Here is a 12,162-nt window from a genome sequence, read left to right as displayed (position 1 = left end):
AAATTTTGGAATCAGTTGATAAAGTAAGAGCATCTTACCCATAGATATTACATATCTCTATGATCTTACCACCTAGCCATTTTTAACCTCTTTCTTCGTATTTGTTTATTGTTTGGAACATATATGAATAATTTGTTTGGTGTTTTTATCGTTTTACTTTTACATTGGGGCACTATAACTATACAATTTTTATAATCCGAGGAATTCATCATTTATTAAAAACCACAATTGACTGTCATAAACAAACTCAACGTTCAATTTCAAATTGATTTCTAAATCAACTCAAAATACAAATGTAAAATAACTATTTTCTTGGAAATAATATATTTTTGGGGCGAAATAAATGTTGAGCTATAGTTTAAAACTAATTTCCAAATTAGCCTATTGTAATGCCTTGATACGACAAATGTTAAAAGATAAACTTTGAAGGTTACGTATTCTCTCTTTTTCTTAGTCTAAGGTTACATTCCATAATAGTTAGTTTCTTGAAAATAGAGGAAAAGTTTTTTCTAAGTGTTGAAATCCTGTAATCAGAACTAACTATAAGGTTTTTAGGAAATTCTCTTATCTGCCAATTCTTTTCAACTCTCTATAATGACAAAATACTTTATTTAAGGGGGTATTCTGGCTTAAAAATTTTAAAACATCGTTTTTTGCCATATTTTTATGCTTGGACCCTTAAGAATATGTCCTTAAACCGATTTTTAAAAATTCGCATTATTTCCGGAGATACCGTAGATTTTGTGACGTAGCATCTAGGCCTTGAAACTACTTTTTTTGGAGTGGTTGACATGATATCTCAAGTTCTCAAGACGCCATTTTGTGATTTTTTTTGGCTTAGGTCAATGCGATAGCAACATCTTTACAGATTAAGATTTTTCAAAATATCTTGTTCCAGATCACTAGGGCTGAAAACATGTCAACAAGGGTGCACCGTTTTTTGTAGCCCCTACTTTAAAAACCTGTAATTTATTGAAATTCTATTTTTATATTTTTAAAAAAGTCAATAAATACCATACAAAAAAATGCAAAGTAATTTATTTTATATTAGTTTCCAAAATGCCAAAACTTAGGCTTCTAGATCTGTATACCCCCTTAAGAACCTTTTTCCGAGTGGAATTATACAAAAAACAAAATAAAAATTTACACTGGTGTGCTGAATACACAACCACTACACCAAAACTCACAATCAGTCTCTGAAGGTAAACTTGGTTATCGAAACGTACGTCAGACAGTGTTGGTTTATTGGTAATGTAAACAGTGTCAGTACCAATAAGAACTAAAAAAAAACGTACAGAAAAATGAAAAACAAAAATCCATCACGTTGCACATTTTTCACCATTATTATCTATCTAGGATATGGGATATGAAATAAGAACAAAAAATATTAATGCAAATTTTATGTATGTACTGCACCTATACCTAGATATTTTGTATAAGATTCTACATCCAAAATACATAGATTCCTCCTAATGAACGCTATTTTTTGTAGTACACTGCTTCAAGGTACTTAAGCCTTTTAGCGAAATGGGCAGGACATTCGCAGAGTTGATGCTCTGCTGTTTCAATCGCCTGAAAGTGGTATTTGACAGGACAGTGACATGTAAGAAAACCGACCAGCAGTTACATGTTGTTGCTGGTCATCATGAGAAGTTCTTGAAACTTTTTAGCTGATATGGTTATGAATCTTTTGGATTTTCTTATGCCTGGAGTGTTTTTCCAGTAAGATTCCATCTGATTCTTTATCCATTCGTTCAGTTCGTTATTGATGTGGCATCTTGTGAAGCCTGGTCCAAGGTATGAAGTCGTTGCCCCCTTTTTCACAAGACTGTCTACTTCCTCATTTCCTGGTATACCCTGATGGCCTGGAAGCCATTAAGGTGTTTATTTTGTATATTTTATATTTTTTACAATAACAGAGAGAAGTTATTTTCAAGGATTTTGGCTAATAATAGGAAGTAAAAGTAGAACTATTGATTATGTGTAGAAATAACACGGAAAATTATCTTTTATTTTGTCAAGAATTAAAATAAATTTATTCCTTAAAATTAAAACGATTTATCAACTATTTAAGCAAATAAATAATTATTAGGAATAAATAGCGATTATTGTGGTAACAAGAGAATTGTCTAGTTAACTCCAACGTTTTACATGATATTAAGTGCTCGTTTTAAAAATACCCATATAACAAAACTGATAATTAAAAATTATTGATGAAAAGTTATCAAAAATTTTTAAATATTTCCGGTTATGTGAACAATTTTGTTTTCATGGAGATAAGAAATAGTGGTCATAAATCAATGTCTATGGAAGATTTTTAATTAAAATACATTGTTGCTTATTACGTGATTCAAAGTTCTGATACATTTTTTAATAAATTTCCAGTATGAAACTATTTGATTCACAATTTATTTATGTTTGGCGTAATCATAACATTTATTACTTAAGTTGCTAGGATTTAATTTTGTCAAAAATTGTTTTTTTTTAGACCTAATTTGGTCAAAAAATGGATTTTCTGGTTTACTTAGGTCAAAATAGGTTTCTCCTAGTCTTATTTGGTCCAATATTGAATTTTATAATTCTAACTTGATACAAAATTGAGTTTTTTACATTCAAATTGTGAAATATTGATTTTCTAATTTTTTCTGAGTTAAATTTTATGGAATATTAACTTTTAGGTTTTTAACTTGATTCAAAATTGAAATTTCCAAAGTAAATTGGTGAAATATTGAATTTTCTGAGTATATTTGAGTTAAAAATAGCTTTTTCTGAGTGTATTTTGATCTTTCTGGGTTAACTTGTTATCTTGATTCAAAATTGAACTTTCTAAATTCAATTGATAAAATATTGAATTTTCTTGGATCAAAAGTAACATTTCTGTGTCTATTTTGGTCTTAGATTAGCTTTCATAAATTCAATTTAAAATTGGATTTTCAAATTTTATTGATAAAATATTTGATTTTCTGAGCTTACTTTGACCAAATTAGGTTTTCCTGAATCAAATTTAATGTAATATTAACTTTTATGATTTCAACTTGATTCAAAATTGGAATTTCTGAATTCAATTAATGAAATATTACATTTTTTGAGTTTATTTGGGTTGGAAATAGGTTTTTCTGAGTCTATTTTGGTCTTTCTGGGTTAACTTGGGTAAAAAATAGTTTTTTTTGAGTCTAATATCAATGTGAGACAACTTCAAAAAAGTTTTCAATTAAAGTTCAATTAAACATTAATTCGGGCAACGCAGAAAGTGGACAAAAATGGAACTTCATTCACACCAACAAATAAATAAATGAATATTTTCACAAGAATAGAAAGGGACTAAACAGAGCACATACACTTTAACGTTAAAATTAACTTTACAACATAGTTTATAATATCGTTAGACCTAGTATCACAGTTTAAAATCTCAAAACAACTACAAATGTCACTTCTGAACATACTATATAAAAACAGTTGTTATAATAGTTCAAACACAAGATCCCTATTCTCAAGATCACACCGATTCCGTTATGATTTACTTTTATCCATATTCACACAAATGTCCACATCCCGTTGGACACATCTTTTTAGTTGACACCCATTGCTTCATATGCGCTATATGTCCACCGTGTGAACAACCCTGGCACCAAACATACAGTCCTTTTACTACTTGATTACAAATGCTACAAAGAGCGTATTTTGATGAATGACATCTATCACACAACCAGCCGACTCTCTGTAGTGGCTTCAAACATTTGCCACAGTTGGTGTTGATGCGAGTACTTTGTTGATTTAGTTGATATACAGATGGTAACCATGCTAGTTTGATAATCTAAAACAATGGAAAATTATTAGAATTGTAGATAGTTTGAATTAAAGTATGAGTACTCTCGGAAGCAGTACTTCAGTATACTTTTACATACAAGAAGAGAAAAATCTAAAAATATATATCACAATTGAATACAGACCACATTTCTAGATGTCAATTCGAATTTAAGAAAAATCAACATTACAACCACTAACAATAATACAATGGAGGGTAAAATTAGGACCTTATTCATTGACATCACTTGAGTTTTTAACAGTGTCTTCTGTATAAACATCTTCTTTTCAGGTGTCAGAGTAGGATTCAGGTCCCTCTTGCACCAGTCTCCTACTAATTTTTTCATTTTAATTAGGGTCGTTTCTTTCTCCCTTATTTGGTCTATCTACTTTCTTCTTGCACTATCCCTTCTTCTCTTGATAGTACTTCCTGCTTCCATCACATATCTTGCAGACAGTCTGATTTTAATCTGTGGATATGTATATACCAATTGAGCCGTTTTCTCTTCGTTTTTTTTAGTATTGTCTTATCTCTCAATGTCCATATTTCCCTACTTCAGTTCTCCCTTTGTCTATGGATAGCTATGCATTCACAAAGGAGGTGTTCAACCATTTCATTTGCTTCCTTGCAGAATCGACAAGAGCTATCGAGAGTTTCTTCCCTGTTCTTTAGATAGTAGTTCAACGAACAATGTCAAGTGAGTATACCAGTAAATCTCCCAGTTGGTAGAATATGAAAGAAATCTCTTCGCTATTTTTTTAGGTGTTTCATTTCAATTGTGTTCATTTTGACTTCATTCTTCTTTTTCAACGTTCAATTCTGGCTTGAATATATTACTATTGGTATCGTTTTTGAATTATGAGTTCTTATTTTCCCTTCCATATCAATATCTTAACTACTACATACACTTAATTGCCAAAGACATCTGATTCTGGTACTACATTTATGTACATACATACAGGAAAATTATAGTATGTAGGAAATTATAAGTATTAATTTGATGATATTTCCAACCATTGTTACAATGATAAGAGAGCATTTCAACCACCAAGCATATATACTATAGTATGCATTTGAAACAGCACTAGTAACACACAACAAAACATTGAAGCATGTGATTACCGATCTGGAAGATCTTATGACTATATGGTTCAACAATGGAGAGTCAAAACTAATCCAGCTGAACACAAAGTTATAATATTCAATCACAACATTTCCCCAACATTCCCTACAATAAATCTTAATCATAAACTTACTATTAAGTATCTGGGCATCACGTTTCACTTCAAAATATATTTCAATGGCTACTTGCACAAAAAGAAAATGTTATCCAATACATACAACAAGTTTAACACTAAAAAGTAAGAAATAAAAATCTTTCTTTCGATGATATAAGAATTCTCATCAAATATTATTAAAGTGAAAAGCAAAATGAGGCATTCCAATAACCCACAATTTAACATATTGGATCCTCTTCTCATTATACTAGCATAGGAAGTTCAATTTAAAGTTGATGACTTTTTATGGCTAACAAAAAAAAGATATGAGTTTGCATACAGAACAGAGGAATGCAATAGACTATAGATGAATGTAGAACAAATTCTGTTTAGAAATAATCAAACATTCAGAAACATTGTCACTTGCCACATCAAAACAAATTTCAATGAGTAATTGCGAAAAAGAAAATATTCTCCAATACACACAACAAGTTTAACACAAAAAGTAAGAAATAAAAATCATTCACTCGATGATATGAGTATGGTTCCTGACAAGTAAAAGCAATGTGATTGATTGAAGTTTCCATGGGAAATTTTCAAAAATGAGGAATTCCAATTACCCACAATTTAACATATTGGTTCTGCAATCATAGACTAATCCAAAACAGTTTTTATTATATACATAATAGAACAATTAGATAAGGCTAAGTTTGTAAAGATTCTCAATTTTTTGTCCAAATTATTCTTCATATTACATGGTAAGAAAATACCTGTGTTGCATTATTCCATAGTTTGTAACTGGTAAGCATTTCTATATAGCCTAATAGCCAATGCTCTTCCGTAGCTTCATCCAATTCCTTCAGAAATTTTCTACAATCTCCTAAGACAATGAGAACGCAAGCAGCTGTCTGAATATCTCCTAATATAGCATGATGTTTTAATGTTTCCACGACCAAACTGCTTGGGTCCCAAGAAGATTTTTTTGGTATTTTTGAAACTGATATTAATGTCGAAGATGTTTCTTCTACTTGATAAATCTACAAAATAAATTGACAAGTTAATTTACATTTGATTTTTTATGATATTTTTGTCTTACTGGTTGTGTGTCTTCATGCAAATCAGGCGAATGATGATGATTAGGAAATTGTTCAGGAGGAGGTGATCGATCCTGTATTTCATGTCTAATAGGAAAAGCTTCATTTGGTAATATCCAATCCGAACCATCGGCACTTGCATGATTATAGCCTCGATAGACATTATGGAAATCTAAAAAATAACAATCACCTTCACAATTCAAGTGAGGGCGAATTCACGATTTGATCAGTAAGATTTTTTTATTGGTATTGATTTTCCATTAGCATAGGCATGCAAAAAAACAGTTAATATGTAACAAAGAAAAAGAAACATTCTTTATTAGTAAAGACCCAGAATAAACTCCACAATTACTTTAATTGCATACCAGAAAAGTTACCTATTTTCTTTTCAGTGGCCAAGACGATTGTTGAGAAATATCAATGAATATTGATAAAAGATTTAAGCACCCCAAAACAGCACATAATAAAACTTTTCATTACACATACATGCCAAAACCTTTTATGTCGATACTGGTAATGATTCAGCAGTTTTTATGTGTAACTCAGCAGCATGGTACAAACACTTGTACTTCATTGCGTTTTTAATGAGAAAATTATTTTGAAAAATATGCTAAGTACTCAATATTTTCCATACCGTTCAACAAGTGGCTTTGGTCTCCACGGCCACAGTATTGAGGATATTGTAATGTATCTTCGGGCTAACCAATGGTAGTTGACCATATTCTTTGTATTAAAACTACTTTGTAAAAAACTATTGATTACGCAAGAAAATAATTAATTAAACTTGATTTCAATAATCTGACTACCGTACTCAACGAATGTCATACTATTAAGAACCTCGTATCTGTTTACAAACCGCTTTAAATACCAAAATCCTATTGTACGCAAAAGCTTCAAATAATTCTATTTATGATCGGTGGTAACTAGTATTTACAATTACTACTGGATTAAAAATGGTATTTATTTATTCTAGAATTCATTTGTTAGTTTGAAGAAACTTTAAAAACTTATCTGTAACGATTATATATTCCATGCCATGTTACTAAGCAACCCCATTGAATCCAAAACATTAATTCCACTCACACCATGCAATATAATCAAACCCAATAGTTTTTCTTGATATCTTCCATGATCCATTGCCAATGTAACTAGGTTGATAGTAGACAAATAATCTCTACTAACCTGCATTCAGACTATCCAATTCCATATCTAATTCGTTCTCACCAAAAGAAAAATCACCTTTTGGTAGACCACTTCTCACATTTAAATAAGTCGGGAAGCCCGTGTACGTTCCCACATTATCGACTTGATCTTCATTTTCAGTTTCATCGTCTCCTCCGCTAAACTGGGCGGCTTGGGTATCACTAGCTGCTGCAATAATGAAATGATATAGAGGTGCTGTAGATAAAAGTTTATTTTTCCAACCAATTCAAAGAATAATAGAACTACAAAGATGGAACTATTTTTGGGTAATACTATTTATTTGATGCCTTCATAGTTCATAGGCCGCACTTGACATTACCAATGTCCTTTGAGAAGCCTATCAGGGGCTTTGGCTTGAACCTTTTGATGACATTAGGCAAGCTTTGAGGCTTGCTCAAGTGTTTGAATCACGCTCGTGTGAGTGTCAGGCATTCTCCTCCATGCACCAGCGGCATTCCGGATAATCCATGATGCCCATGATATGAAAATGGCATCTTGAATGATGGTGTCTGATTAAAAGTTCGGTCACTAGTTAGATTTTGCGCCTATTTAATTGGATCACTTCTATGGTAAAAGAAGTAGAGAGTCTACCTATGAGTGCCTTCACTTGTCCCGCCTTGCAATCAGACAATTGAGAGACGCGATAGAAACACTTTTAGCTACACCAAGAATGGATTCTAGGTCGTGTGTGAGTTTGCAGATCCCAGTCTGGTGAGTGAGTCCGCTTCATTGTTACCAAAGTGACAGGGCGTCCAAACGAGATGGATATTTGATACCTTGCAGTCTATTTTAATTGCTATTTAACATTTTTCTAATTTATTAATTAGATATATTGGCATTCTCATCATATATATTACCTTTTGATTTTTGATCAGTCTCTGTTTCTCTATGGCTATTAATAGTACTTTCTATCTGTATAACTGCAGAGCTGATATTGCTCATGTTTATATTATTGTGAGCAACTTCTTCTCTATTTGAGCTTCCTGCATGTATCGAATTCTGCAGAAATTCTTCACCATACATTGTTTTAATAATTTTCCATACCACAGATAACTAAAACTTTAATTTATTAAAAATCTGTAATAACTATTCATTGAAATGTATATTTAGTTCATCTGAGATTCATTCAAGAGTGGAGCTCTGCTAAATATTTTCCAATATATATATAAAAAAATATATAGAAGTTTTTTACATACATGTGGTTTGCCAAATTCTCTAGCTACAACAGAGTTATGTTCACACATTTCTGAAATACTTCTACCACTTAAAACATAATTCTTGGAAAGTGCTAAAATACTTTCAGACTCGTAATTTGCCATTTCATTAACATGAGAAAAATGCTGCAGCATACTAGAGGCGTGATGAAATTGGTCTATTGCCTGAGTCATTGATATTTTTCTAAAAATACAATTTTAAAACCAAAAGTTCCTGTGTATTGTATAACAAATGTTACCTCATAAGCCCTACTGTTGCTTTTGCCAAAGAAGTAGGAGTTGTCATACTACTGGTAGAAGAAGCAGAGGTCTGAAAGGGAGGTATTTTTCTCGCAAAAATAATTTCTCCATTATTATTAACAGCAAGACCTTGAGGATTTGCTTTTGCAGCTGGCCGGGAGGCATTATTAAAACTATGATGATAAAGAGTAGAATCCTTAAAATAAAATGGATTCGTTTAACAATAAAGTTCCATTTAAATACAACATACATACTCTTCCACTACTTAAAAATATATCAGGATCACCCCTCCATTGAACACCGCTAGCAATGTCTCTATGTTCATTAAATGCTGCAAATGGTATGTACGGCCTTCTTACATCCCAAACATTTATACTACAATCTATAACTAAAGCACAACTTGCGATGTGGTATTTTCTTTGTGGTCTCCATTTTACATGACCAATAGAAGCTATTGTATGTATAGTATATTCTAAAGTAGGTTTATTTGTCAAGTCCCACACCTAAGGAAAGTTATTTATCAATTGAAGCCTTCTATACTGACAAATAAATATACCTTTATTGTCCTATCTCTACTAGCTGTAGCTAACCAAGTAACTTCAGGATGCCAATCGCAAGCAAATACTGGTCCACTATGAGCTGTGTATTGTTGTTGATATTTCTCTGGTTTCCTGATATCCCATAACTGTACACTACCATTATCAGAAACTGCAGAAAATGCATATGGACTATGTGGACTGAACTGAACATCTCTGACACTCTCAGTATTACTACAAACAAATAAACTTTAATAAACTATTCCTTCCTTTGCACCATGCCAATAGGCCTGTTACAGTTTTTTCAAATATTTTTCTTATTTTGTTAATTTTTATGGCCTAATGGTAACTACTGTCAAAAAACCACAAAACAAATTAATTTGTCACTTCCCCATTTTCTAAAAATGTTATTTGAGTAGTGAAATTTCATTTTAAAGATTTTTCCTCTACAACCTCCTAGAGATACTACCTCACTTGCTGGTAATGTATCTCTTTTTCTTTCTCTGCATATGTAGGTTTGAAAATATTTTGAAATTACGAAAAGGGCCATTTTATGTAGATCATAGTATGGAAAAGCTTCTATCATTTTGGATGTTTTGGTGGTATGATTTTTTAAATCCAAATAAAAAGAATCTTTGAAGAAAATGTTAAGTAAATTCTCTTTTTTAGTATTAAAATAATTTACATTTCCTGTTTACTTAGAGAACAAGACAGATTTGTTGAGCTTAAGTACTGCATGAGTGAAACCACAAATGATAGCCAATACTAGTAGCAATCCTTTAATTATCCAGTTAATATAAATCAACATTCTTCAATATCAAATAAAAACAAAGTCTCATATATTTGTCATGTTTTATTTGGAAACAAATAACAACTGTCAACAAAACGCAGAAAAAGATAAAAAACCCAGTTAAATACAGTTCACTTATGGAACTTAGTTTACATCTCATCACATCCTGCAAAAAAAAAAGAATAACAAGAGAGAAGCCCCTAACACACAGTGAATTTTTCCTTATAATTTTTCCACCATAAGCCAATCTCGATTTATTTTGCTATTTAATATTTTAAGATAAAAGAAACTAGAAAAAGAAATATTGACACTTAATAGTAAACAGAAAATTACAATTTTTTCTGAATTTTTCGATACAATTATACTATTTAGTTTTTATTTATTCCTCAAACAGGACAGATATATGTAACAACTAAGTAAGTACCTAAATAAATAAAATTTATGTTGTGAAGTTTGAATTTTGATGAAATTAAAAAATTTGGAAAAGACTTCCCTAGACCAACAGCTGTCACATCACAACTAGGTTCCACGGGAAAAATACCAAATCTCAGCTATTACTGCTGTGTCACCACAAAACCATCACTGAGAGCTGCAGCAACCAAGCCTTCTTCAAATAAATTTCCTTATCTTACCTCTAGCTAATATAAGTCGAAATTTGTGTTTTTATTAAGCATTCAATTGTGTGTACTTATTTTTTGTAGTTTTCTGTGCCCAAATTAATTTTAATCATTCCTATCATACTCCTCATTACATATATTACCAGGTTGTGAATTGGTACCAACCATTTCAACCTAGCAGTATAAATTGATATAATAAATCTAAATAAAATCAAAATAATCTTTCAGATAATGCTAGAATGATACAAAACTGTTATGAAATTCATTCATATTGTATTGTGGAAACATGAATGATTGAAACATTGTAATTTTAAGGATATTCGATCAAGTCATTTTGAAATAATTAATTACTATTGGATTATAATTATTTCCGTATTGTATGCTGATTTAAACATTTTCCAGTTATGTTAATAGGAAAGTTCCTTTTCCTGGGTTGAAGTTATATTTGAAATGCTGACTGACCTGTAAAAAACTGCTACTGCACTCTTCACTCGTATATCAAAGTATCTCATAGTACCATCTTGTGATCCAGATATCAGTTTATTTGGTTCAGAAGCATGAAAATTCACTTTATTGACAGTCCTTTTATGATCTTGATAATCTTGCTCTTGCATTGCTTTACCCATTTTGGTAAGATTCCATACAGAAACATGACCATTTGTAGCGGCTGTTGCCAAATAATGATCTAATATGACAGAAACATTCTAATTCCATTCAAGCACTTTTGAACAGATACTCACCATCTGTGGGACTCCAAGATACATCATTGCAAGAAAAGCCTACGTTAAGATGTTTGGAGGCTCTTACATTACAAACTTCTCTAAATTTATCCTCTTCTATGGTATATACCTTAAACACTAGAAAACTGTTATAAAACGTACCAATTAATGATAATTGAAGAGTTACCATTTCTTCCACATATCGCGACTTGAGAAAAGTCCTTGTTAAGAGCTAGGGCATTTACGGGACCTTCTTGAGTCACATGGAACGTAGTCATCTTTATCAAACTTAATAAATACCTTCTGAATCAAAAATTATGCTCATTTAATATCCATACCTATAAATACTTAATACTAGTAGGAATCGAAACATATGCCGATTAAAGGGCAATGATATGAAACAATCACCATTTGAAATATGTGATTAAAAAATCATTGAAAAAATGTACAGATGCAACCTACAAAAACCGCTTCAATATAAACATAGGCAATTTTTAAAGTGTCGATATGAAATATACTGAAATAAATTTATTATGATGTCATTATTAATTTCTTTCTACTACGAAATATTTCGAGTAACGTTGGTTTCCAGTTCACACTTATCAGATTTATGGTTGTAATTCATAATAGATACTTCAAATATTGGGATTCACATTTATAAACCAATATTCATTAGAAGGGAACTAGTTTTAACAATTTTGGTAGCTCAATTTCTAAATTTGAGAAG

The 12,162-nt window shown here is 31.2% G+C and overlaps 1 protein-coding gene across 8 annotated transcripts; it reads right to left on the bottom strand.

Annotated features, from left to right (window-relative positions):
• Positions 1-1,977: 1,977 nt before the first annotated feature.
• LOC130901981 (GATOR complex protein WDR24) lies at positions 1,978-11,936 on the bottom strand. 8 transcript variants are annotated; one of them, XM_057813726.1, is made up of 12 exons: positions 11,623-11,936; positions 11,457-11,573; positions 11,179-11,401; positions 9,330-9,543; positions 9,028-9,276; positions 8,773-8,969; positions 8,516-8,717; positions 8,177-8,372; positions 7,299-7,487; positions 6,119-6,288; positions 5,793-6,059; positions 1,978-3,814 (listed from the first exon to the last, which is right to left on the bottom strand). In XM_057813726.1, exons 1-12 carry the CDS (start codon positions 11,711-11,713, stop codon positions 3,524-3,526), a joined length of 2,406 nt encoding a protein of 801 aa, XP_057669709.1. In that variant the 5' UTR covers positions 11,714-11,936; the 3' UTR covers positions 1,978-3,523. The 8 variants fall into 8 exon arrangements, with proteins under 8 accessions (XP_057669709.1, XP_057669708.1, XP_057669707.1 ...); XM_057813725.1 differs by having other exon boundaries at positions 6,119-6,306; positions 7,299-7,484; XM_057813724.1 differs by having other exon boundaries at positions 6,119-6,306; positions 11,623-11,924.
• Positions 11,937-12,162: the final 226 nt, after the last annotated feature.

The sequence above is a fragment of the Diorhabda carinulata genome, chromosome X (genome assembly GCF_026250575.1).
Source record: "Diorhabda carinulata isolate Delta chromosome X, icDioCari1.1, whole genome shotgun sequence".
NCBI classification, from domain to species: domain Eukaryota; kingdom Metazoa; phylum Arthropoda; class Insecta; order Coleoptera; family Chrysomelidae; genus Diorhabda; species Diorhabda carinulata.
The sequence above is the reverse complement of the archived record's forward strand: the minus strand, read 5'-3'. Positions and strand labels throughout refer to the sequence as shown.